The sequence below is a fragment of the Ammospiza nelsoni genome, chromosome 8 (assembly GCF_027579445.1).
Source record: "Ammospiza nelsoni isolate bAmmNel1 chromosome 8, bAmmNel1.pri, whole genome shotgun sequence".
NCBI classification, from domain to species: Eukaryota; Metazoa; Chordata; class Aves; order Passeriformes; family Passerellidae; genus Ammospiza; species Ammospiza nelsoni.
The window spans coordinates 33827312-33854874 of record NC_080640.1 but is presented as its reverse complement, the minus strand read 5'-3'; the positions used below and the strand labels follow the sequence as shown (position 1 = coordinate 33854874).

The 27563-nt window shown below is 45.1% G+C and overlaps 1 protein-coding gene across 6 annotated transcripts in view; it reads left to right on the top strand.

The window, feature by feature from the left end:
• MICU1 (mitochondrial calcium uptake 1) overlaps nt 1-26484 on the top strand; it is a 95849-nt gene extending 69365 nt beyond the window's left edge. For all 6 annotated transcript variants that reach the window (XM_059477028.1, XM_059477029.1, XM_059477030.1 and 3 more), the window contains 4 exons: nt 13074-13211; nt 18293-18401; nt 23446-23535; nt 25786-26484. In XM_059477028.1, coding sequence (XP_059333011.1) covers nt 13074-13211; nt 18293-18401; nt 23446-23535; nt 25786-25949 — 501 coding nt within the window. In that variant the 3' untranslated portion in view covers nt 25950-26484. The remainder of the gene's footprint in view (nt 1-13073; nt 13212-18292; nt 18402-23445; nt 23536-25785) is intronic.
• The last annotated feature ends 1079 nt before the right edge of the window (nt 26485-27563 follow it).

Below are 27563 nucleotides of genomic sequence, written 5' to 3'. Positions count from 1 at the left end.
TCTGGCCAGCTCCACAGGTCTGCTGCTCTTTTCCATCATCTTTCCTGATCGTTTTCCAGAAGAAAGATTCTCTTTGTGGTCAGCCTTGGCTGTGAACTCTGTCCAAATCTTCAGTTCTTCAGCTCCTGGCTTGAATCCACTTTCTGAGGTCACTTCAAAGCAACCATCAAATGCTACACATACAGGATTTTTACCCAGTGCAGCAATTTTGCTCCTCTGGTCTTATCAGATTAATTTTTGCTCTTACACGAGGGGTCACCAGATATTTACCGCGACCTGTGTGGGTCGCAGTTGGTGAGAGAGAGACGGTGAATCTTGTATCTTGATCAGAAGGCTGAATTTATTAATATATGATATAATACATTATAATTATATTAAAAAGAATATAGAGAGAGGTTTGCAGAGCCGCTAGCTAAGCTGAGAAGAGATAGAAAAGAACCCACAACAAAGTTGTGGCCAAGGACTCAGTCCCCTGGCTTGAACTGGTGATTGGCTCTTAATTATAAACATAGAAAATGAGCCAATCAAGGTGAATCCTATTGCATTCCACAGCAGCTGATAATAATTGTTTACCTTCTCTTCGGGGGCCTCTGGCTCCCGAAGACACAGAAATATGAAAGGAAGGATTTCTGTGGAGAAATGTCTGCGACACAGGTCTGAAGAATCTCCTGGGGCTGCTGCAGCCCCTGAGTGACCCAGAGCCTCTGTTCCCCAACTGGGATGCTGGCTTTGTCTCATCTGAAAAGAAAGGTGCTTTAAGTAAGAACCTTTTTTAAAAGCTTTTCCCATTCAGCTCAGCATCCAGGCATTTCTGCAGTTCATCCCCTTGAGCTGTTTTCTGCTGACTGAAGGTGGAACAATAGTTTCTGACCATCTGAACCCACTTTATCTTCCTCTTACTGGTTCTGGTTCATTTTTTTTTAGAAATCAAAATATCCATGCATATTTCTTGCTAGGATTCAGCAGAAGCCCTCACAGAGGAATTAACTCAGACAAAGCCCTGAACATTTCAATGTTCCTTATGGCTGAAGTGTTGATAGCAGGTTTAAATAACCATGGCCTGCTGTTTTCTTCTTCTCTTCTGCTTTTATTTCTTTTTCTATGCAAGTATATTTTCCATCATTTTATGAAGACTCAGCAGTCAACTCAGTTGCAGGAAGGGAAGGATGAGGAAAGTAACCACAGCCAGAGGTAGAGGAGATACTTTTAATGCCTTATTTCAACCTTTTGGGGTTTGGCTGCTTGGAGAAAGCTGTGGTCAGTTTTTGGGTTATGGGGTGGCCCAGCTTAGCTAAAGCTGAGCCACAGGACCCAGCCCAGCAAATGGGGCTCCTGGCAAGGTCCTACAGCCAGAAGTCCATTTTTCTGGTGGCTTGCTTTGACAAACAGTGACAAGCTTGTCTGGACAGGCTCTGCAGCTCTCACATGTCCCCTTGGGACAGGTGGTGTTGGGCTCCTTTTTTGGGTTTTGAGTGGAAGATCTCTGTGAATCTGGAAGATGAATAGGACTTGACATCATTGTTTATGCTATTTCTGCTTGTTAGTGCCTGTCCCAGATATTCCTGTGTCCTTGGAGGACCAAAAGGAGTCCCAGCCAGCCTTTGGGGCTCTCCCAGCCTAAATTTTTTTAGGATTTTGGAAGAGCACCTAGAAAAGATGTGTGAGCCCTTTGTTCTCCTTTTCTTCATCACTCCTGCAAGGCACCCCAAAACCTGCTGATAGCACTGGTTTAATCCCCATATTTTTCCTCTTTCCCAAAGATTAAGGATGCCCCAATGTCCCTCCCAAGCAAAGTAAAACAGGATTCTGTAAGAATATGGCAAAAGTACAAGACATCACTGCTGTCATCTGGAAAATTCCTTATTTTCTGTGTCTGTTTTGTGACAGGTGATGTGGGAATAACCTCTTTATCCTGGAAATTCCTGTTTTCATGGCCAATGCCAATACAGTTACTGCCTGGTTTGGGTTTTTATGAAGAAGGGGTGCTGGATGCTCTTCCATCTGCACACAGCTCATTAGAAAGTCCTAAATCCTTTGGGATCTCAGGCCTGTCTTATAAAATACTCTGGTTTCAGAATTGGATTTTATGGTAATAACTTAAATATTTAAGTGCCTTTCTGAGTCCCAGTGTTGGAATAGTTAGATTCCAAGTAATCCTGTAGCAGGTATTAAAAACTGCTCTGTTGTTACCAGCTTACTCAAGATTTTTTGGGATTCTGCCCGGTTTTTATATAGGCTGGCAGAGCAATACAGCTTTTCAGTGATTTGTTAACAGTAACAAAACTTGCAGTAATGAGTCACATATCTTTGTTTCTGTTGCAGTCATTTAGGGGGAAAATGAGCAACTTAAGTAAATGGTTTTGAGTAGCCTGAAAAATGAAGTCTGGCAGTGTCAGATTGGCTGAACTTGGTAAGGAGGGGCCCAAAACTCAGACTTTTAGAGGTCAGTTTGCTGCTGAACTTACACAAGACATTTTTGTTTGGTTTTAAGTCACTTTTATGACAATCTGTGTCATGATCAGCTGTGTTGTCTCTCACAGTTCTCTTTACCTGCTGATCCTCTCACTTCAGCCTCACCCTGACCCAGCCCCTGTGGGAACAGTGATGGGGAATGTCATGTTTTCCCTTTTTCCTTATGAATTCTGCCTTTTCAGCAATCCTGTGATGGATTTTGTGTACTTACACAGTTTTGTCAGTTCTGTATCTATATCTTGCATATCTACAACTCCTGCTTTAGCTTCAGATTTGATTTCTCTTCCTTCACATGATGCTTACATCTGAAAAGCCAAACCAGCACTTGTGGAATTGCTTCTTCAGTAGGGCAATTAATGACAGGTACAAAAGTTGTTTGTGTTCTCTGCTGGTGATTTCCTGGCCTGGCTGCAGGGGAAGGAGAGGAGGATGGGCTGATGGCTAAATACAGAAAGCCTGAAGTCTGCCTAAAGTGTGCCCCATGAGTGTTCTGTTTGTCCCAGAGGATGAGTGATGTGTCACTGTTGTCAGGCCCTGACTAGATAAAAGGTGTGTTGATAACTAATAACCTTTAAACAGCTCTGGAGGAAAAGAGGATCTGGATATGGAGACTGTACCCTCCAGAATTATTTAGTGGAGTCAGAGATGGACAAAGCCATGATGGATTTAGTGCCAAGGAGAGGGGAGTTACCAGGAGACTCTGCAGACCTACAGATTGCTTCTTCTGCATTTCCCTGGTAGGAGTTGAGGGGACAGAAGTGAGGCTGATGTCCCTGCCTTTGTTGGATGGCCATGAAAGGGTGCTGGGTGACAGAACCGTGTGACATGCCCAGTTAAAAGTTGGGTCATCCAAGCAGTGTGAATAGTTTCACATCAGGGAGCTCTGCAGTTAAGCAGGCACAGTCCAGCATACACAGATGGAATCTGGGAATTTCTGGGCAGGCAGTGGAAGTGACTTGGACAGCTCATCCTGGTTTTGACAGCATTCAGAGCTGGCAGCCTGCTTTTGTGAGTGGAAAGGGTCTCATGCAGCCTCATGCAGCTTTCAGGTTGACTGCAGCATCTCAGCTTTGGGGAAAAGCTGGCATTCAGTTCCTGTCCAGTGTCAGCCAGAGACCTGGGGAGAATTCAGAGTGGAACATTAGTATGGAAAAAATATCTGAGGCTAGGGATAAGTTATGAGGCCATGGTATGTGCAGCTTAAGGAAGGGCAGAAGGGAGAGATAACTGTCTCAGGAAACATGAAGAGTCACCATAAAGGAGTCTGAGGCAAGTCATTTTCATCAATCAAGAACAGCAGAGCAGGTAATGAAATGCCTAAGTGTGCACCAGGGGAAGTTTAGTTGAAATCCAAGGCAGGTTGAATTCCAGTCCCTTTTTCCATGGAGCAGGGGGATGCTGGTGGGTGGGGTTTCACTGTCACAGGGGAGTTACCAAAAGCTGGACTTTGTCCCTCAGTCAGAAGATGCCATAAATGCTGTTCCTAACTGATTCCTCCCTAGTCCAGGTGAGGAAACTTGTGCCAGAGAAATCAAACCCTCCCAACCTCGCTCTGAAAGGCAGAGGAGGGGTCTGTGGGGTGGTTTTGGGGGGCCTCAGGATTATAAGAGCATACTGAGCAACTGCAGCTGTAAAATCACAGAATGTCCTGAGTGGGAAGAGACCCACAAGGATCATGGAGCCCTGCCCAGGACACCCCAACAATCCCACCCTGTCCCTGAGAACATTTTCCAAACACTCCTGGAGCTCTGGCAGCCCTGGGGCAATGCCCATTCCTTGGGAAGCTGTTCAATGCCTGATCACCCTCTGGGGAAAGAACCTTTGCCCAATATCCAGCCTAAACTCCTGCCACAACTTCAGGCTGTTCCCTTGGGTCTGTCACTGGTCACCAAAATATCCAGTGATCCAGCAGTGTGCCAGTGAGGCTGGCAGGGTGTGTGTGGCAGTTCATGTGCTTGTGAGCATGGCTGGGACACAGAGGAGCAGCTGTGGCATCCTCCTGTTTGGGATGGATGCTTCATGGGGCACCCACCTGGGAGAGAAGTGCCTTGTTTGTGTTAGAACCAGGTGACTTGAGTGTGGTTGATGCAGTGGCTCTGCAGGGGAAGCTGTGGAGGGTTTTATTGGAATTTCTATTTATTGCATCATTAGCAGCAGTGGAAGGCTTTGCTCTGTACCAAGAGGCTCCTTTGCTTTATGAGGGGTGTGTAAATCCACTGCTGAGCTCCTGCAGTGCAGCAGAGCCTTGTGTGGGACCCTTGCAAATAAAATCCCAGGAGTGCTCTTTGCCTTCATTACCTTGCCACAGGAGTGTGTGGAGGTTGGTATCAGAGTCCATAAATTAGGAAATGTGAGTTATTCAGCATAGATGCTCTTGTGCACAACCAAGTTAGCCAGCAGCAGGGAGCAGCAAAAGCTGGGGTGCACAGGCTGGGAATGTCTGTGTGAGCACATTCTTGTAGCAGGTACCTGACCTGTGCCTCCTCCTGCTGCTGGATAAATAAACACTCAGTCCTCTTGTTCCTTCTCCCCTTCCAGGCTCTGAATTCAGAGCTGTTCTGCAGCTCCTCACCTTGCTGGCTGTGCTTCAGCCCTGCCTTTGCTTCTGCTGATGTAGGAGGAACATGGAAGCAGGACCCTTTTCCCTGCTAGGCTGAATTAAACTCCTGCAAACTTGTTCTTCTTGGAGAATTGAACACCAAGGTCAAGCAGAAAACAATGTGAACTCTTAACAGGCAGTGAGGGAGCTGTATTTCTTAATAAAACTGTGTACAGCAGTTCCGTGGAGACTTAGATGTTGGGATTTTTCAGAGTAATGGCTTCACTCGGGTTCTTACAGCTCCTCTGTCCTGTGTGTTTTCCTGCAGGAGGGTTGGGACTTTGTTCTGCTTCTGAACTTTCCTTTTATTCAGGGAGCATGCAGGACAGAAAAGCTGCTGTGTTCCATGGCACCAGGAGCACTGTCAAGGGCAGGGATGGCAGCAAGGTCTGGAGAGCAGGCATGGGAGGAGATTGCTCAGCTCTTCCCCCTCAGCATCCCTTTAATTTAGCAGACCTTTTTCCTTAGCATTACTGATTCCTTTTCTTCAGGTTTCCTTCCTGTCATTCCCTCACTGCACAGAATTTCAAAACACTGATCTGCTCAGAGCCTGCAGGAAGATCTTTTTATTCAGGGGCTGAAGTTCAGGTGCAGCCATCTTTACATAACCTTCTTTAATTGCTCATTAAAGTGGAACAAGTGGCTGGTGATGGCAATGAATTTTTCCCCCTTGCAGGCAGCAGTGGCTTGCCAAGGTCAATGAAATCTCCAAAGCTTCTCTCCAACATCAGCTCTGCTGGGATTGCACTGCTGCTGACAGATGGACATTTTGAACCTGGCTGCTACATATTCACTTAGGCAGAGAGGGGAAAGTGTGAACAAGGAGAGCATTTGGAAGATTGGATTTTTCTCATGTGAAAATAGCTCCCTTTCCTTCATTTCTTTATTATTTTTAAGGTAAAAAAGAAGCAATGGTCCAGGCAGGGTTTGGCATTTCCTCCTGCCCATTTTCATTCCTCTTTTTTTGGCAGCTCTGAAGATCTTTAGAGCTGTGTCTTTGGGTGGGTTTTACCAAATAAAGCAATAATTACACCCAGGGGCTCTGTAGGCTGTGTCCAGAGCAGGCTGAGCTTCATCTTGCAAAACCCAGTGCTTTAGATCCATGTCCAGAGAAGAAACCTTTCAGCATAAATTATCCCCCTCGGAAAAATGAGTATTTTAAATCTTCAATCTTCCCAAACAAAAAGCCTTTAGAAACTTTTCCCTTTCTTTTCTTCTGGCAGTAATTCAGTGCCTGTGTAAACACTTCAGCTTACTCACAAATACATTAAATTTTTTTGGATGGATGAGGTTGCTGGGATTTAGGGAGATATATAGTGTTTTCCCCTTTCTTTTTCTTCCTGTCATAGTTGTATATGCAACTTGACAAGAGATCCTGGCAGCCTCCTTCTCCAGAACAGTAAACAGAGCCAGTGCTGCAGTAGTTTGCAGATAAATAATGTATTACAGCCTGTCAAATAAAGCTTTGAGCAAATACCACTTTAAGGGGTCACATATTATGAATCTGAGTATTACCCTACAGATCATTATTTCCCAGACCCTTTTGATTCCTTATTATGCACAGAGCAGCTCTGGGAACAGGTCACCTTTTCCCACTACCCCTAAACCTGATGGAATTAGTATTAGCAAGATTCTCCCGTGGATGTTTTTTATTTAACTTGCAGAAAGAAGCTCAGAGATCATCCCTCAACACTTCTCTCCCATCCAAATGTCCTTGAAGATGTATTTCTCTTTGCTGTCTCAATTAGGAATGTGGCACACATACATTTATTTATTTAAGATCCTTGCTTTGAGGTTGCAGGGAATACATCATGTTTGATTGGTTTTTAAGGGAAACCTTCCTAGAAATTTAGGAACCTGCTAAAATACAGCGGATATTTAGCTAATGTGAGTGTTTGAAGAGGATAGGGAGTATATCCTTTTGGCATTGCTTTAGGAAAAGTCTGAGTTGTGTTTTCATGGTGCTGGCTCCAGTTACAGCTGGGTGTTTCCCTCCTGCACCGATGGGATTTGATGGATCCCAAATGCTCTCTGTGCCTGTGCCAAGTGCAGGGGCCTGGAGGTTCTTTCAGCCATTTTCTTCTTCAGCAAACAAAGCAGGAGACACAAGCCACCAGTGTGTGTCCAGCCCAAAAATGCCAGCTTAGGAAGGAGGGGATAATCAATTTATTCCACTTTTCCATGGGAGGTTTTGCCAGGCACTTGTGGTTGTCTGTGCTGCTGAGCCCTCTCTGGGGCTTTGGTGTCCCCTCCCCACTGCAGAGCAGGGGCTGCTCTCGTGGGCCCACTGGGGTCTGGTGGCAGCAATCACGAAACACTGCTCCTCGTTTTTGATGCAGTTTTTTAAACTCCCCTTCTCTGAGTGGATATTTGTTGGATTTTTTGACACAGAGATGGGGCAACTGAGAACTCAGAAATAAAACAACCAAGAAATGTTTTTAAAACTTTTATTTTCAGTCTTACGTGAAGAGTAAAACAATAGAGATGTTATGAATCACACCATCACAATTAAAAGCCAACTATTTTCTAATTACAATACATTATAAACACTTCTTAACCTATCAACTTTTACACACCATGCTGTAAATACCTTAAAACCAATCATCTAAAGTGACCCCTCATAAGTCCTACTACAATACATCTCTCACAGTTCTACTTCTCCAGAGTATCTAATCTTATTTACAAAACCATCCTTTAAAACTTGTTTCTAGTTCCATTTCTCTCTCAACAATGTCTGTCCTGTTCCATGACATTTCTAAATCAGCATTTCTTATCTCAAAGTTTACATACAAGTACATACTATGTGAGCCTTCTGTGAAACTTTGAAAATTCTCTACAAATCCATTTCCCACAGATTGTAGCACTGGAGTTTTAGGTAGAATCTTTCCCTATTAACACTATTGCTTAGGGCAAATTTCTTGAGGAGGAAGGAGAGTCAGCTGGGAAGGGAAACCTTCCCCTGAGAAATGTGTGGTACCCAAACTTAGCCTTTTTCTGAGGCCATGGGAACTGCTTCATTTCCCACTGGTGAGCCTTGCTGCCAGAAGGAGAAATAAAAGGAAACCAATGTCTGCATTTAGGAACTTGCAGTAGGTTTTATTTCTCCACCAGGATGTTTCTCATGGTGGTGTCTCTGAGTTGCTTTGGGCTGGATGCTCCTCAGCCTGGGATTTGATTTCCTGCAGGGGAAGATGGATTGAGTTAGTGGAGGAAAAAAACAATGAAGCAAGGAAGAAAAGATATTATGGGTCTGTTGTTTTATGATGGCTCCTTGTATTGCCTTTCCATAAAGTTGTGCAATTAAGGAGATGTAGAAGCAGGGAAATTGCTTCTTTGTCCTCTGCTCTCTTCATGTGAGAAAGCTTTTCTCTCAGAAGGAAGGAGAGTGGGGTTGTTTGAACAAATCTGGGAATTTCATCTTAGAGAGGAGCAGGAATGTGATCATCCAGTCAGGTTTGGGGGGAGTTTTGGGCTATTTAACATGTGTGTAAGGTTATGGGTAATCTTTTAAATAACAAAAAAAAAAATCAGGGAGTACCCTGCTGTGTGTTTGGACTGGCTACAGGGACTGGGCCAGCAAAGCTGGTGAAGTCAAGGGCTGCACCCCATTTCTGCTGCTTTCTCCCTTCCCTCAGGATTCCAGAATGGTTTGGGTTGGAAGGGACCCTAAAGCTGAGCTCATCCCACCCCTGCCCTGGCCAAGGACACCTTCCACCATGCCAGGGTGCTCCCAGCCCCATCCAGCCTGGCCTTGGGCACTGCCAGGGATCCAGGGGCAGCCACAGCTGCTCTGGGCACCCTGTGCCAGGGCCTGCCCACCCTCACAGGGAACATTTCCTAATTCCCAATATCCCATCTAAACCTCCCTTATTTTAGTTTGAAGCCATTCCCTCCTGTCCTGTCCCTCCAGTTCCTGCTGAGCTGTTCCATAAACTCCTCAGATTTCCTTTCACATCACGTTGGCTCTGAATGAATTTCGAAATTCTTTCAAGCCTTTTTATATTTCAAGCTAATTTCTTCAGCACCTCAGGTGTCCTGGCCTGCAGGAGGAACCCTGGCCAGCATTCTGTCCCCTCTCCTTGCCTGGTGCAGATGCAGAATCCACTGCTGGCACCAAGTGGCTGCCGGTGGAAGCTGCTCCAGAGCTGTTGGACTCGCTGGCCGATTGTGGGTGTGATTTTGGGCTGGGGTAGGACCCCCCCGTCCTCTGTTTGTCCTGGTGGGATGTTAGGAGCAGGAGCTGCTCCACCCCCTCTGGATAATGCCAGGTGAGCTCTGCTTTGGCCCTGCTTTTGCTCCTTTGAGATCCATAAAGGGAAAAGGCTGTCAGAGCACTTGGTAGCTGTAATAAACCCCAGTGTGCTGTGCCCTGCAGCCCCTCCCTGGAGGGTGTGGGGTTATTTCCCCTCCAGAGAACACAGAAATAACCTGTACAGTGTCATCCTGTGCCTGAGGGCAGATCATTGTGATTGCCTGGGAATGGGCACTATTTCTCCTGCTTTTTCAAATACCCAGAGGATTTTAACACTGTTTGTAGGCTGTGTATTGAGTACTGAAAGACAAATTCCTGTAGGCTTTGCGCCCTCCTTCATCTCCAAGTGCTGAGTTGTGTTTGGCTGGGAGACATGCCAGAGGGTGGAGGAGCAGGAGGTACCTCTGCCCCCAGGAAAGGGGTGTCAGAGGTACCTGGGGGTTGTCTTTCATCAGGAATCAATAAGTTTCCACTCACAAATCCTTTGGAGCCCAGTTTCTTAATGGTTCAACACAATCTCTGACATAGCAGAAAAAATAAACAGAATTTCCTCCCTGAAATTTCTTTTTAAATGACATGGCCTGCTTATCCCTTCTGTAATTAATTTAAATGCATCTGACAGCAGCTTGGAGGCAAGATTTGAACTTTCTTTATCCCTCACTGTGATGCTGTTGCTTTTGCTCAGTTCAGTGGTGCTTCTGTTGGAATTTGGGAATGGATGTGGACCAGCTCTCACTTCCCAGCCCCTGTCTGGGCTGACCTGGCTGTACATGATAGTGGACATCTGTGTGTCCTGGTTTAATGTTAGAAATGTTCATTTTAAAATGAGATAAATAATAAGCAGGATAAATTCCATAGTTTCCAGGTTGTTGTTGTTGGTTTTTGTTTTTTTTTTTATTTCTTGTGAATAGCTGTGTGGTGTATCAGTAGAAAAATGAAGATGAAAAGTATTTACATTTTTCCTTCCTGATCTTTTTTGCATCTGGTGCTGCAAAACTGACCACAATCTCAAAGTTTAGTTTCAAAAAGCTGCAAGGAGCTGGTTATTTATTTCCCCATCTGCAGGGAGCTGTGCTTGCTTGTGTTACCCCATGGAGCTGATCCTGAGTGCAGGGCAGGGGGAGAGGGGGCTGATGGGCTTTAGACACCAACTTGAGATTTTCTGAGCATAGTCACCACTTAGGAGGTTGAGCTGAGCTATTTGGACACATTTCCTAGCCTTTAATTAAAGATTCTACCTAAAACTCTGCTAAAACCTGGGGTATTTTAAGGCTGTTGGTAGAAAAATGCTGATTTGTGTCTTTGGGGATGAAATTAGGAATATTACAGCAGAAAAAAGCTTCACAAGCAGCACTGATGGAAAATTTTTGTGTCCCAGGGGCATTTTCTTTGCATTCTTCAGGCATGGCAGAAACTACTACTTCTGCTTTTTAATGAAGAACATTTCCAAAAATGAATTTTCCCTCTCCTTTCCCCAGCACAGGACATTGGGAGAGGCCCATGTTTTGCATGATGTGTGAGCCCCAAAGCCTGTACAGATGACAGTAAAAATCATCATTTTCCCCCAAAACTGTGAGGGCCACTCAGGTGAAAACACAAGGGGCTGAGGAGCAGAATTTCTCCATTTGGGATCTGCCTCCTGCCAGAGTCACCCATACAAATCCCTCCAGCCCTGGTGCTCCACTTACCAGGAATTCCTTGGTTTCCCACTGGGAAAAGCAGCCAAAGTCTGGTTGATGTGGTAATAATTAAAAATTCATCAGCACTGAAGAGCAGCTGAGGCTGGAATGGTCAGCTCAGCAGGCAGCAGAATGTCAGTCACTGGTACCAAGTTGTTCCCCATGAGTTTAAAAATTCATTTTGTTGTTAAATGTCATCTTCTGCCTTGTCATCAGCTGGAGTGTTGGTGTTGTGTTTCCTGGTAAATTTGAAGGAACATAATCTGTCCCAGGTGCTGAGATCTGTGAAGCTGGGTGAAGTCTGATGTTGATGCTGGTGGATTCACAGAGATGGGAGAAGAGAAAAGATGAAATCCCCATTATTCAGAGGTGGGCTCCCACCCAGCACCTTCCCAGGCTGGGGAATGGCTTTTCCCTGCTCCCCTGCAGTGCAAGCCAGGAGACAAACCACTGCAGGGGAGATGGATGAGTGGAGAAAACCTTCTCTACCCTTCCCAAAAGGGCTTTTTGGAAGTTATGCAGGGGCCTCACAGCAGCATTTGTAAGAGTCAGGGTCTGAGGATGAGGAGAACTTGGGGCAGGTGAAGTCTGGAGACATCCATGAACCTTCCCTTGCTGGGACACTGGCCTTGGAGCAGAGAAGAGTAAAATTAGAAGACCTTTGCAGGACTTCTCTTTGGTTAATTAACCACTGTCCCTGTTTAGAGCAGCCACCCATCAGCCCAGTCCTGTGGGATAAAGCTGGGAGGGATTTCTGGGTTCTTTTTCCTTCCTTTTTTCTTCTTTCTTTTCCCTGGGGATTTTTTCTTTCCAGCTCACAGCTGTACATTCTCTATTTCTTCAGGGAGGTCCTGACCTCAACAGGTGTCCTCACACTGGGGCACCATTAAATGTTGGTTTTTGGGGGTTTGTTTTGTTTTTAGGGATTTTTTAACTTTTGTCAAGGTTGGGATTGAAGTGCTTGAGATGGTATTCCGGTTTTAGATTTAGATGTCTATTATCTTTATTTATATTATAAATTGTGAGGTTTATAGTATTTTATTAATAAGTTATAAAATATTTAAATTTTTATATAACTTTTTTTAAGGTTAAACTATTTAATTAAGAAATTACACTGAAATTATTTTTACTTTTGATTTAATAACTAATTACTTGAAGTCCGCAATGTGGAATTTTTTGTTTAATTATAAAACTAACAACATTTTATAATACTTTAATTAATATTTTAGTATTTTAAAATACTTAAAATTATGAAGAAGAAGGGGAAGAAGAACATTTAGCTACTGTCTTAAAACATTCATTTTGTCTCATATATTGTTATATTTTAAAATTCTAAACTCTAAGTTTTCTACTCTGTGATATTACACACTTGTAATTAAACTGCACACTCATAATCTTAGTGCTATCAGTCAATTTTGGGAGCTTTCGCTACAGCTTCAGGTCAAATGAAAACTCACCTGAAAGGTGCCTGTGCTCAGCTGGGGTTGGGCTCTTTCTCCAGGCAGCACTGACAGAACCAGAGGTCAAAGCCTTAACCTGCACCAAGGGAAATATGGGTTGGATATTAGGAAAATGTTTTTTACATAAAGGGTGATAAAGAACTGGAATGCCCTGCCTGGAGAGGTGGTGCAGTCACCATCCCTGGATGTGTTTAACAAAGCCTGGATGTGGCGCTGGGTGCCAGGGTTTAGTTGAGGTGTTGGGGCTGGGTTGGACTTGATGATCTTGGAGGTCTCTTGCAACCTTGTGACTCTGTGAATTCTGTGAATTCTGTGAAATGCAGTGTTCTCTTGGGGGTTAGAGTCTGTTATTGCAGAAAGTCTAAAATTCTCAGCATCCAGGACTCCAGCAGAGGCTTCTCCCAAGAGCTGTCCAAGGAATTGCACATAGGAATTGCTCATAGGGTGGAGAGACAATCCTGGGGAAAGCAGATGCTGGAGCCCATCAGCACTTCTCCCTCACCAGAGTTTCCTGCAATGTTAATCCTTTATGGTGCCTTTTCTATGCCTCCCAGCTGAGGTGGAGCCTTGTGCTGCTCCTGGTTTTCACCTCCCTGTCCCTTCCGTGGCAGTTCGAGCGGCACGACCCGGTGGAGGGGCGGATCACGGAGCGGCAGTTCGGGAGCATGCTGCTGGCCTACAGCGGGGTGCAGTCCAAGAAGCTCACTGTCATGCTCAAGCAGCTCAAGAAGCACTTCCAGGATGGAGAGGTCAGTGGCATTCATGGAAAATTTGGGAAAATTTCTCACTGAGAAATGAGTTAAGCAATCCCCGTGCTCTTTGGAAAAGCATCCGCTCCGTGTTGAGCTGTGGGAGAGAGGGAAGAGCTGAGAGTGCAGTGGTTGGTGTCCAGTGCAGCCTGTAGGTTTGTTCCTTATGAAAAGAGATGCTGTAATTTTAAAAATTCAATTTGCTGAATGGCAGCCTGGGTCTGGAGCCAAGGCAAACACTGAAGCTGTGCTCCCAGTTCCTGGCTCGACCTTGGATTCGTTAGCTGCTGTGAGCAGGCTGTTTATTATTTAGTTATTAACTTCTGGGAAAAATTACTCACAATTTAGTGAGGAGTAAGTTTGCAGACCCTACACTCATTAATTCAGGGAGAGTCCTTGGAAGAAGATATCCATACCACAAGATGTGCTTTATCAGGTAAGGCAAGTATGGGCTGAGAAATTATTGAGCATTAGAATTTTACATCTGCCCCTGTAATGGATGTTCTTTTATTAAGCCAGAATGTTCTTTTATTAACTGGGATATAAACAAGCAATTCTTCAAAGTGAGAATGGATGGAAAGTCTTTGGCTGGCTGTTTTAGAGCTGCTTTCTTCTGACTTCAGAACCAGAGTTTATTTCTTAACTGGTTTAGGTGCCAAGTGTGTTATAAAACACAAGTTCTGACCAGGGTCTGCAGCTCTTTTTGTTCCTGAATGGGATTCCTACATTAACAGGAATAATTTGATTTCTCCAGAAGAAAGTGCTTAAATGCAATGTGTGTCTAATAGAAAATATCAGTTCTGCTTTTGAAGTTTGCAAATTGTTGATTTTTTTGCTGTGATTTTTGAGTTTATATACATATGTGTGTGTGTGTGTAGATATTACTGAACAGTAGCTGGCTGTGTGAGAAAAGAGGCAAATGAATTTATTTTGGAAGGTTTCCTACAGCAGATGTTTTCTTCCTTTCATGTGTAAGCCAAGACTCTGACATCTGTGCCAGAGGAAGAACTTCTTGTTCTTACCTTATTCCTCATCCCCAAATCAGCCAGATTGTCTTTCTATTTACAGCCAGCCAGATTCAGAGCAAATCTTTATCTTCCTTTATTCCAAGGACTTTCAAGGAGAGAAAATGAGCAATAGGACAAAAAAAAAAAAAAAAAAAAAAAAAAAAAAAAAACCACTTTTAAGGAACAGAAGTGGTGAAAAATTCATGATTGCTTACACTGGTGAGGATGAAATGCCCAGAAAATGTCCCAAACTCACCCAGCAAGGCTTTCCCTTGGAAGTACAGTTCTTTTGAGAGAGCTTTCTTATGCAATCTGCCAAACCTTGTCTTCTTTGTCTGGTGCAATTACCTTGACTGCACAAGGCAGCCCTGGCAGCCTCTAAAACAATAAAACTCTGGGTTTAATCTAATTTTAGCTGTTTTCCAATGCTGTTATTCTTAATTCCTGCTTTTGAGAGTGACAAGTTTTCTTCTATTAACTGCTAATCTGCTTTCATTATTTTTTTTTTACTTGAGGAAAAATCCCATTTTACCCTGGGTAGGTGAATTTTGCCTATTCAGCAGAGCTGCCACACTCTGTTTTGTCTAACATTGCTTATGAGTGTCCTCCCCAAGCTGTACTCACACAGCTGCTTTTCTCCTGGTAAAAAGGACCCGAGCCATCAGCAATATTCACAAGCAATGTATTATTTGCTTTATGCCCCGCTAAGTGCTGGGAAACCAAGCTGTCTCTTCAGAAATCAGTGATTCATGTCATCTCCCACATGGGCTTCAAGGCCTGGCTGGGCTTTTGGCAGAGGTGGCAGTGAGCTGGAATTCCTGGCTGGACCTGGGTTCCCAGGTGAAAAGCCCTCATTTGAGCTGTTGTGTTACAAGCAGGTAAGTGCTTCTGGAATCTCCCTGTTTATGTTTTGTGATGATTACTTGGGTGATGAAGGGATTCAGCTGATTATGAATTAACAGCTGGAGCTACAAATGTCTTGAAAGATATGATCATTCATCTGTTAGTTTGCCTGAGGCTGTCCCAGTCTCTGATTTTTATTTTATTTTGGTATCTGGAACAGAGATAGCGTTGATGCCAGCCCCACCTATAGGATTCCTCAAAAAATACAGAATTTCATAACACTGGTGGTATTCTTGCTACAGAGATTCAGTTATTTTGTCCACATGAAAGCCATGATTTGTAGGATACACTTGTGTCACTGGTTTTGTGTTTCCAGCTGGTGAAAGGACCACAAGGGGCAGCCTGGGATAGTGGGAGGTGTCCCTGCCCATGGGACACCATGGAATGAGATGAGCTTTGAGGTCCCTTCCCATGCAAACCATTGCAGGATTCCAGACAGGGCTCCATTCTGCACAGACAGCAGTGCTGCTTGGCCTTGGCAAATGCCATTTTGGGAATCCCAGGGAAATACAAGGTTTATGGCTCTTTGCTTAGAACACTGCAACCCCCAGAAGTCCCAGACAGAGCAGGCAGATCACAGCACAGATCACTTCTGCTGGCCTGGAAGTGCCACACACCTCATGGTTCCTCCAGGCTTTCCACTCTCTCTGCTCTGGCAGGGAGACATCATGGTAATTGCAAAGATGTTTTCTCTTGTAGAACCATTGTACAAAACAGAGGGATCTTTGCATTGCTTCCTGCAGAAGCACCTGATTTATTGGATTATTTTTTCCCTAGGACAGTATTTAATTTAATTCTGCTGTACATCCTTGTGTTCCCCTCAGGAAGAGGAGCAGGCAGATATTCAAGGAAAGCTCCCTGCAGAGTCACCAGGGATTTCTCTCCTCAGTCAGCTGTGTTGTCCACATGTGCTCTCCCATTTTGCCATCTCATCCTTTTTGGCCCAGATCCATGAATCCAGGGCTGACAAAGCTGCTGTTGCATGTGTCAGTGCACACCGAGATCATCAGTGTGGGGCCACATACTCCCTTACAGCAAAGATAGGAACAAGCTGCAAATGTCTGTATGGAAAGACCTTTAAAATGTTCTTTTTCTTTCAAAAGATTGGTGGCTTCTTCCCTGATTAGAAGTTGTTTGAGCAGAGTTACAGCAGATTGTGTAAATTTATATTTGACAGTACCTGCTGAACACATCCAGGTCCTGGAGCTGGGCTGTGTTCTGCAGTTTGGATTTTTAATATCTTGCTCTATTAATCTGTCATGCCAGGCAGGATAGGAGGAGCCTGAAGCTGAACTCTCTTGACAAGCTGATTTATGTGTCCCAGAGAGGGAGTCTGAGTGGTTATTACTGTGGTGATGATTCACCTCCTCCTTGGCTCCCTGCCGTGGCTCTGCTGGAGTTGGAGGCTCCAGCTCCTGTCCCAGTGATGCCTCTGGTTTGAGCTTTTATATTTCAAATTCTGTGCTGCTTTAGTGTGTGGGTCTGAGCTTCACATGAGGGGATGGTGAGCTCTGTGCACAGAGCAGGGAGACAAAACAATTCCTGCTCCAGCTGGGGACCAAGGACAAATGATCCAAATCTCAGCCCAGGAGCACAAACACCGTGGGCTGGAGAGAGAAAAACAAGCAGGGTGGGACTGGATGGGCTAAAGCTGGAACTGGACAATGAACTGCAGGATACAAAAGGAGCAGAACTGATAAAACTGAGAGACCCCATGACCAGTTGAGCATTTTGTGCCCATTTTGGTTCATCTTGGGTGCAGCCCTGGCTGGGCTCTTGTGCTGCCCAAGGTGGATCCATGGAGGAGATCCTGTTAATAAATCCGTGCTTTATTCTTTCACTCTATATAGCCTCTGTTTCAGGTCTGCCTTCCCAAGGCATCCCCAGCAGTGCTGTGGTGGTGCTGCAGCTGCACAGGGTGATAAAATCAGTGTAACCAGGTGGGGTTCAGAGCTGTGCTCAGCAGCAGTTCTTTCCTGGGGATCTCAGGATGTTTTTCCATGGCTGTCCCAGAGTGTGGCTCTCACTGAGCACCCGGCCCAGGTAGGTGGAGCAGGCAGGGATCCTGCCTCCAGCAGCAAAGCAAACTGGGACACTTCTGTGCTTCAGTGTCACCTTCTGCCACACTGGGTAGGACCTGGATTCTCTCAGAGGTCCCTGGATCTCCTGGGAGAGACCTTACAGTCCATGGGCTTGTTGAAATTTTATATTTTTTTGTTGTTAGGGTTGGGATTAAACGTGTGAGATGGTATTTCTTGTTTGGATTCAGATGTTTATTAGTTCTTATCTGTATTACAGTCTCACAAACCCTAAGTTCTACAGCACTTAACTAACAAATTACAAAATGGAGATGTATCTCTCTCTACAAGGTCTTTTAAAGATAAACTGTTTAATTAAGAAATGGCACTTAAATTATTTTTACTTTTAACTCAGTAACTAACTACTTGTGACTTGCAATGCAGTCTTTTTTATCTAACTACACAACATTTCTTAAACTCGTGAAGAAGAAGGTGAAGAAGAAGGACTAGCTTCTGCTCTAAAATTTTTATGTTGCTTTATATATATTACTGTATTTTAAAATCTTAAACTCTTAAGTTTTTTACTATGTGATATTACACACTTTTATTCAAACTACACACCTATAATCTTAGTTTTAGCATTTAATTTTGGAAGCCTTTTCTATGGCTTCAGGTTAAATGTAGTGTTTCCTTGGGGGTCAGTGTCTGTCAGCACAGAAAGTCTGAAATTCTCAATAACCAGGAAAGGTTACTGAGAATATCAATATATCAGAATATCAAATCAAAATATCAAACATGGACTGTTTGATATTGCCATTGCAAGTGTGCAGGCTTCAAATCAATTGATGAATTCACCTGTTTGCAGTGGTCTCCTGTATCTGAGGTCTGCTCACCTGGGAATGGTTTTCAGTTCCTTCCCTTTGTGGGACTGGTGGGGCCAAGAGGGGAACAGAAGTACAGATCACAACCCAAACATCCAAACTGCCAAGGCTGAGTTTTTGCAGTGTGCAGATGAATTCTGCACTTCTGGCTGCAGCTTTGGGCCAGTGAGTTACTGTGTCATTTCCAGGAGTGCCTATGGTCTCTGTCCCATTGCTCCTGAGATCAGGAGTGTCCATCACTCTGTCCCATGAGTGTCTTTTCTCTGTCCTAGGGGCTGACTTTTGAGGAGGTGGAGAACTTCTTCACTTTTCTGAAGAACATCAATGATGTGGACACAGCTTTGAGCTTCTACCACATGGCTGGAGCTTCTCTTGATAAAGGTACTGAAACCTGTGGGACACCACTGTTTCCTCTTCATCCCCATCTTCTGAAGTGACCTTTTTTCCTGCTTATACAAAGGACTTCAAAAATGAGTGTGAAAGAATTCTTGCAGAGTTGTCTTCTGTGGAGGTCTCTGATCACATGGCAGAGGCACAGCAGCAGTGGGCTGGGGGTAGGAACTGCTGAACCCTTGGTTTGTTCCAGCTTTGCTCAAAAATCATAGACTTTGCCTAGAAATAAGGGCTGGGTGCTGCATTTCTGATTGGGAGCCAAGCAGTGGCAAACACCTTTGGAGCTCCTGGGAGTGCTGGAGGGAAAGAGGGGGAGACTGGAACACCACTGAGGTCCCAGACTGGGCATTAAAATCTGTCCAGAGACTGAATTTCAGATAACCCACAGTCCAGAGGAGAGGGCTGAACAAACCTCAGAGCTGGTGTTTCCTGGGGACCTTGCTAATAATGTGGTTTATTGATCAGCCCAATCCATATCCTTCTCCTCCTCATCATGTTTCATTTTCTCAGCTGCTCTGTCTCAGGTTTGTTCTTAGATCTGACACACTGATTTAAAAAAAAAGGCAGAAAATCCCCCAAATATATTTCAAACCAAGTCCCACCCTGCTGCCAGGATCTGTCACAAGTGCTTTGGTCTTTGGGTTTTTTTAAGAGGGAATTTTTTTAACGGACTGAGGATATAAAATAAAGATGGCAAACTCATTAAAAGAGTTTTAGGCTAAGTGGAAACTCTTGTCTGCTACAAAGTTAAAGCTGATTCATGTAGGCAGCTGCAGACTTAAACATTTTGCAAGCCAGCTATTCCAATTGCTGCTGTTGGGGGAATATTAAGGCATTAATAGGTTTGGGGGCAGTGGAATTACAGAGGGAAACAAATGTGTCACATCTCTTCTTGTGTGTGTCAGCAGCCCTTCTCATCTTGAATTTTTTTGGGAAATCATCTGTATCTTTGGTTTAGAACATCATTATCTTAGGACTTAAAAGAACCTGATAGGATTTCCTTCATTTAAAAGTAAAATACCAAGTCTGGGTGTGCTGCTGCTGCTCTGAGCTCTTTCTGTAGCATCCCAGGGGAGGTGATAGCCCAGCAAATCAAATTTACTCAGTGCCTACAGGAAATTAGCATTTGTCCTGTCATGGAGTATACATTTTCACAGAATTTTGGTCTGTGTGCAGTTGGTAAATCAGTGTGATTGCTTTTTAATTATGTGTCATTAATGAGCTTGTGCAGCCACTGAGCTGGGAATGCTTGGCTGGGCTAAGGGAACCTTCCTTGGGCAGGGATCAGATTTAAATAAACCATAAATGGGGTGAGCCCTCCCAAAAGTGAAGCTTTCACGAGGTTGCTGGTTACAAACTAACAAAGTAAAAATTACACTGGCATGGAAACTAGGAAGAGGTTGGTATGTGTAATAATTTGCTGTTAACAATGCAGCAAACATTATTATGATTTTAAAAGGGCTGTTTAAAATTTCAGAGGGGAAAAAATGGCTGCTACCAAACAGCCAGAGCCTGACAGCCTGTTTTCTGTGCTGAATTAAAGTCTCTTCTTCTTCTAAAAAGGATCATAAACCTGTATTTTAATGACCCATTTAAAAACACCCAGATTATTTGTTAGCCCATCTTTCATTTTCCCAGCAACATAATAGCTGTCATTCTCCTAAATCACAAGCATTCCTTAGGAGACTTCCCCAGCCTGGGCTCACAGCTGGAAGCAGGACAGGAACTGAATTTGATGCTTATTCCCCTTTTTAGGAGGGTGTGAATTGCACTTTTCCTGGCACTGTGTGCAGCCGGGCTTTCCAAGCAGCCCTGCTGCCAGCAGGGAGCTGTGGGATAACTCCTGTGGGGTTTGGGGCAAGGCATGGATGGGTGAAAGCACAGGGAGAAGCTGATCCCACTGATCCATGGCTTGGAGCAGGGCTGGAGCCCCAGAGAGGTTCATGGAAAATCATTTTATTTGAATGTTGCTGCTTGAAATGGCTGCAGAGTGGACAGGGAGTCAGGAAGTCTGAAATTGTCAGTAACCAGGTTGAGCTGAGCTGGGGTGCAGCCATGGAATTGCTGCTTGCTTTGCCTTGGAGAGGGGTGGGAGAAGTCAGCCCCCCTGGAAGCACAGCTTGGGGTGCTCCTGTGCAGTAATGGCAGTGCTGGGAGGGGGCTCTGGGGCCCTGGTGTCCAACAGGATCCCCTGCACTCAGGTTTGGGGTGTCTCCAAGGAATCTCCTTTCTTTCCTCGTGTCTGGCTGTGGATGTTGCACCAACAGCTCTGCTCTGGTCTGGGAGCTCTCCTTTTTTCTTTTTTATTCTCCCTTTCCATCCTGGGGTGGCCCAGGGCAGGAGCCCTGCTCCCATCACCCCCAGGGCCATTTGGAAAACAAAGCAGCAGCCCAGCTGTCCATTCTCTTGGCCACATGTGTGATTAATCCCAAGCTGGAGGGAAAAGTGAAGTTTGCCATCTGCTGAGGCCCTGGCCTGGAGCAGCACTCAGTGAGGCATTGCTCACAGTGCACTTCTGGGAATCAGAGTGGAAAAAAAGGATAACTGTGTCAGACTCTAAACTTGCATAAAATCACTCAGATGGCTCATTAAAGGAACCAGTGGGAGATACCAATGCATGAAATTTTAGAAGCTTTTCAAGATAGAAATGTGGAACTCATTTTTGATGATGTGAAATCCAGGAGAATTTCTATCCCAGAACTCCAAACCTGGACAGCCTTTAAGAGATGTTCCCCAGACAGCACCTATTCCATTTCATGGTAAAGAAATTATTCCAGCAGGTTTGCTTCAATTTTATTTGCCTTCCTGAGCTGCCTTGAGGTCTGGAGCATGTGTGAGGATGTGAAAGCAGAGATGCTTTCCCTCCTCCTTTTGATTCCTTAAAAACCAGCACAGCACAGTCCTGCAGTCCCTGTGGAGTCATTCTGGCATCAAACAGGAACGATGGGATGGAGCTGACACTTGTGCACTTGGATCAATAAGAGAGGAAGCAAGAACTGCTGGCCATGAGTGCAAATTCCAGCTGGGAAAACTGTGGCTGTGAAAGACAAACAGGAGGGGAGGGATCAAGAGAAAAACAAACAGGAGGGGAGGGATCAGGAGACTCCCTGCAGAGATGGAAAGAGTGGGAAAAATCTCAGCAGAAAAGCATAACTTATAATTAAAGGAATTAGGACAAGGGGCAATGGTTTTAAATTGAAAGGCAGATTTTGATTTGGTGTTAGGGAGAAATTGTTCCCTGTGAGGGTGGGCAGGCCCTGGCACAGGGTGCCCAGAGCAGCTGTGGCTGCCCCTGGATCCCTGGCAGTGCCCAAGGCCAGGCTGGATGGGATTGGAGCAGCCTGGGACCATGGAAGGTGTCCCTGCCATGGCAGGGGTGGCCCTGGATGTGCCCTAAGACCCCTTCCAAAACAAACCATTCTGGAATTCTGTGATGAAGAAATAATTTTAACTTTTTTTTTTACATGTAAGGCTACAGCCATAGGGTACCTAGGACTCCAGGAGAGGAGGATGGCATCAATGTGAAGGATCTCAAGAGAAATTTTACATTTACCAACACAAATTAAGTGAAATTTGATGTTGTTGTCTGAGGAAGTACAAAGTAATAACTGCTGACTGGAGCTACATCACTCATGGAGAAAGGGAATTTCACTCAGAAAGAATAATTATGTGGGAAAAGCAGGGTCCTATTTGAGATTATATCTATTTTACATTTACAATGCATCATTTCAATTTTCTCCTGCATTATTTAGTCATAGGCGAGGTTTTATGGGGAAAAGGAGCTGATGGTGGTTGTGAATTCCTCTCAGAAAACCCCAGATTTCACTCAGGGAAGCAGAAACAGGGTGGAAGGTACCAATAATGTAAACATCAATGAAAAAAATCTCATTAGAAATATTTTATGCAGTTTGTAATTAATCCAGTTACAGTACATATTGGATTATTATTTCTTCCTTTCTGACACACTTAACTCTCCAAAATTCCTGAAGGACTAGGGGGGCAGAAGCCCATAAGGATTCTGTGGAGGAAAGCACAGGCTGTTTGTGGTTTCAGTCTGGTTTTGTGATGCACCACTTCCCTTTTTCCCTTGCTCCACAGCTAAACATTGATCCCAGGGGCTGTGGATGGCATTTCTTTGGGTCAGGCTTTGTAGAGAAGCAATTTAACTTTAAATACACTCACACCAGCCTTGTGAAGAGGCTTTTCTTTTCCCATTTGTGCAGCAAAATCACCTGCCTAACCCTGCCAGATTGATAGCTCCATGAATTGGATGGAATTTTCTAACGGTGGGGAATAAAACTCCTGCTTGCTTCTCTGCTGCCAGTCTGGGGAGAAAAGGGAAATAATTCCTTACAACTCTTTATTTTATTGCAAGGTTAATCTGGTCTGCTCCCTGCAGGAGGGTGGGTGGGTTTGTTCTGCAGTTATTGGGTTGCAACAGGAAAAGGAGTTTTTGGAATTCCCAGTTTTTGGAATTCCCTGCTTGATAGAATTGAATGCTGGATAATGTGGTGGTGTTCGCAGGGGTCTCAGGATGAGGGAAGAGATGAGAATCTTGATTCCATGTTTCAGAAGGCTGATTTATTATTTTTGCTATATATTATATTAAAATAAAATGATATATTAAAACTATACTAAAGAAAGAAGAAAGGATTTCATCAGAAGATTAGCAATGATAACAAAGTCTTGTGACTGACTAGAGTCTCAACACAGCTGGACTTGTGATTGGTCATCAAGTAGAAACAGTTTCACATGCTGGGTAAACAATTCTCCAGATCACATTCTAAGACACCTAAACATGGAGAAACTGAAGCTTCTCAGTTTCTTTGGAGAAAAGATCCTAGCAAAAAGATTTTTCATAAAATATGTCTGTGACAGGATAGCATTCCTTGGAGTGCTGTCAAGAGGAGCTGCCTCGTTGGTCAAGCTCATTGCAGCCTCTCTGAGGACACCAGGGCTGGTTTCCCCCAGGAACAGGAGTGTGCTGCTGTGGCTGGCCCCTGTGTGACCCTGTGCCCTCCGTGTGTTGCAGTGACCATGCAGCAGGTGGCCAGGACCGTGGCCAAGGTGGAGCTGTCAGACCACGTGTGCGACGTGGTGTTCGCGCTCTTCGACTGCGACGGTGAGTGAGCACAGCTCGGCCAGGCTGGGGGAGCCCAGGGCAGGAACCCTGGGGGAAATGCTTCTTCCTGCCATGCTCTGTGTCCAGCTGATGCCCTGTTGGATTATGCCTTTTCTGACCCAGAGATGGGGCAACTGAGAGATGATTTAAAAACTTATACTCCATTTTCAGTCTCATGAGAAGGGTGAGACAATACAGATGTTGTAATTCACACCATCACATTCAGAAGCTGACTATTTCCTAATTACATTATAAGTGTTTCTTGGCCTATCAGCTTTAGCCACACCATGCTGTAAATGCCTTTATTGTATCTGTGGGGTGCCTCATGGCAGGAAGGAATGATGAATCTGACTCCATGTTCTCAGAAGGATCATTTATTATTTTATGATACTATATTATATTAAAGAATGCTATATTAAACTTTAGTATAGTTTAGTATAGCATTCTTTAATATAATATAGTATCATAAAATACTAAAGAATACAGAAAGGATACTTACAGAAGGCTAAAAAGATAATAAAGAAAACTCTTGACTCTCTCCAGAGTCCAACACAGCTTGGCCCTGATTGGCCAATGAGTCAAAATAATTCACATGAAACCAATGAAACAATCACCTATGGGTAAACAATGTCCAAGCACATTCCAAAGCAGCAAAACACAGGAGAAGCAATGAGATAATTATTGTTTTCCTTTTTCTCTGAGGCTTCTCAGCTTCCCAGGAGCAAAATCCTGGGCAAAGGGATTTTTCCAGAAAATATGAATGTGACATGCCTTAAATCATCTCAAATTACCCCTCATGGGCCCACTACAGTGCATCTTTCATAGCTCTATTTCTCCAAAATATCCAGTCTTTTTTACAAGGCCATCCTTTGAAACTTGTTTCTAGCTCCATTTCTTCTCTCAAAGTTTGCACACAGATGCACACACTGTATAAACCTTCTGTCAGGCTTTGACAATTCTCTACAAATCCATTTCCCACATTGCCCCTGCCCTTTTGGGAAGGGTATCCAGGGGTACCCACCCTGTGAGATGGGGATGTTGGAGCACAGATGGGAAGGTTTGGTGTGCACACTTTGCTCCTTTTCCCCCACCCAGAGAACTCCAGTTGGTCGAACAGAATGAGCTGTTGTGCTTCAGTGTTGGAAACGAGCCAGGCTGGGGCTTTATCTCCAAAGTCCTGGACAAATGTCAGCTTAATTTTTAATTAATTAATAGCAGCGCTCTGCCCTGCTGGAAACTAGCTTTGCAGAGGCTGTGAGTGCCCTGGGGTGGTTGTTGTCACACTGAAGCACTCCTGGCTCAATTTAACAGGAGTTACTGGAGCCTTTGCCAGGTGACAGCAGTTCTGACTTGGGAAGAAGGAAATTCTGCATTTGCCCAAAACTGCCGGGCCAAAATCAGAGCCTTGGCTGGTACCCAGCTTCTCCAGCAGTCACCAGCATCTGGCAGCTCTGAGTGGCAGTACTGTTGCATAAGTATGAACATTTAAAAATGTATTTAATTAATTTATTCCTTGTTGTCCCTCTTGGTTTCAGCCCCACCTGCTCCTTTGCACCGCCCTAAGGTCACATCTCCTGTTTTATTTTCCTCTGTGCTTCAGCACCACTGTTGTGATACAATCTTCATGCCAGATGAAGTGTAACCAAATATTCCCTGTTTGCCTTCTCTCAGAGGAGAATCTCCTAAATATTTTGATAGCAAATCTTTAGGGGGAAAGACTCTGGTTGCCAGAGGAGTCCCCTGAGGAAGAAACCAAGTGGAAAAGCAGGCACAGACGTCTTTATTATTATTATTTTGTTGTTCTCACTCCATCAGTGTTTACAGACATTAAAAACCTGCAGCACTGGAGGGAATTTTGCTCAACCCTTGATAGTTTGCTGGAATTCTGCTGCCCAGTGGCTGCATTCTGCATAACCTCATTCATCAGATCAACAAATCTTCCCTTCTACTCCATTAGGAAAATTTGTGCACCTACAATTTCCTAAACCACTTAAAGCAGTGTTTCCTGGGAAGACAGGGACATTTGGTTTGCATTTGCTTTTCTGCCTCCTGCAGAAGGAGCATCATCCATGGGGTTGGGATTTAAACTCTGTGGCTCAGGAGCCCTTGCTCAGCAGGATATTTGGGAGGTGGGAGTCGAATGTGGTCTGTGTTTTTGCAGGAAAGAACACTTATGGCTGCTGCCCTTTAAAGTTGTCATTCCAAGGAGGTTGCTGGTGGGTCTCTGACTGTTTTTCCTCCTTTTTGCAGGGAATGGAGAGCTGAGCAACAAGGAGTTTGTTGCCATCATGAAGCAGCGGCTGATGCGCGGCCTGGAGAAGCCCAAGGACATGGGCTTCACTCGGCTCATGAGGGCCATGTGGAAGTGTGCCCAGGAGACAGCCTGGGACTTCACAGCTCCCAAGCAGCAGTAGCAGGGCTGGGAAGGAGCACCCCCATTCCCTGGATCAGCCCCTGGGCACAGCAGGCTGGCACCAGGCTCTGGAGAGCCCAGGCTGGCTGTGCCAGGAGGGTTTTGTTAGAAATCCACACCTGCTGAATGTGCTTGCTGCTGGCTCCTCCATCTTCCTCTCTCTCAGGAACAAGGAAAGGACTTGCACTGGCAGCACCTCTGTGGCACGATGTGCCCTGCTCCAGAGCTGGGCCCCAAATCACCTTTATTTAATGCTATGAAAAATGGCATGGGGGGTTCTTTTGGTTCTCAGGCTGCTCCTGAGAAAAGCCAGGAAATTCCTGCATTCCCTGGATCCCAGGCCAGGATTGCAGCCAGCCTAAAGCTGCACCTGCTGCAGAAGGGCAGCTAAAAGCAGTGCAGCTCTCCTGCCTTGCACAAGCAGGAGCTCCCAGACTGATTCCCTGCATGGGGAGTTGTACTGGGAAGGGCTGGCAGGTGTGGATTGCTGGGGGCTGACCTCTGTAAAATTGCTTGTAAAGATGTTCCTCCTTGCAGCCTGGCTCTGTGTCTGCATTGCTCCACATCCTCCCCCAGGGCTGGGGCTGAGGCACTGAACGTGGGTGCTTTGGGAGTTGGGAAAACCCCTGTGAATTTCCAGAGCTGGAAGGACAAAGGGGATCAGTCACTCCTGGAGTATCTGTGCCATGAGGAAAGGCTGGGAGAGCTGGGATTGTTCACCTGGAGAGAAATTCCAGGGTGACCTCACTGTGGCCTTGCAGTGCCTGGAGGAGGTGACAAAAACATGGAGAGAGAATGTTGACAAGGGCCTCAAGTGCCAGGACACGGGGAATGGCTTCCCACAGCCAGAGGGCAGGGCTGGATGGGATATTGGGAATTAGGAATTGTTCCCTGGCAGGGTGGGCAGGCCCTGGGCACAGGTGCCCAGAGCAGCTGTGGCTGCCCCTGGATCCCTGGCAGTGCCCAAGGCCAGGCTGGAGCAGCCTGGGACCGTGGAAGGTGTCCCTGCCATGGCAGAGGTGGCACTGGATGGGCTTTAAGGTCCCTTCCCACCCAAACCATTGTAGGATTCCATGGTTCACACAGGGATATTGATCCTGATCACCCCATCCTCTTCCCCTCATTTCCCAGGCTGGTTTGGGGTGGTTTGGGTGTGGGTCCCTGTGCTGTCACTCACCTCACACCCACAGACCTTCCTGCCTCTCTCCTGCCTGCTCCCCACGGCCAGCCTCCAGGATCTGTCACTGTCTCTGAATCCTCTTTTGGGATGAAGGTTGTTCCTGCCATCCCTGCCGTGACTGAATGTGAAACAATGTAACACAGCCCGAATCTCGGGTTTTGCCTTGCTGAAATGGCTCCCGAGGTATTAAAAAAGAGTCTTTTTCCCAGCTCCACGACAGAAGAAGAAGTTGAGATTCCTCAGTTCTGCTTTTCAAGCTTGTTTATTTTCTATTATCTGTAACATTCTCTCTCTGACCTGCTGAGCTCTGTCCAGCAAGTCGGGTTGTGGCACAGTCACTGCCCTTGGGGTGGTGTTGGCTTTTTATACTAAAAACTACGTGTACTTTATTTACAATAATTCTCCAATACCTATCACCTATGTTAGAAAGTCTGT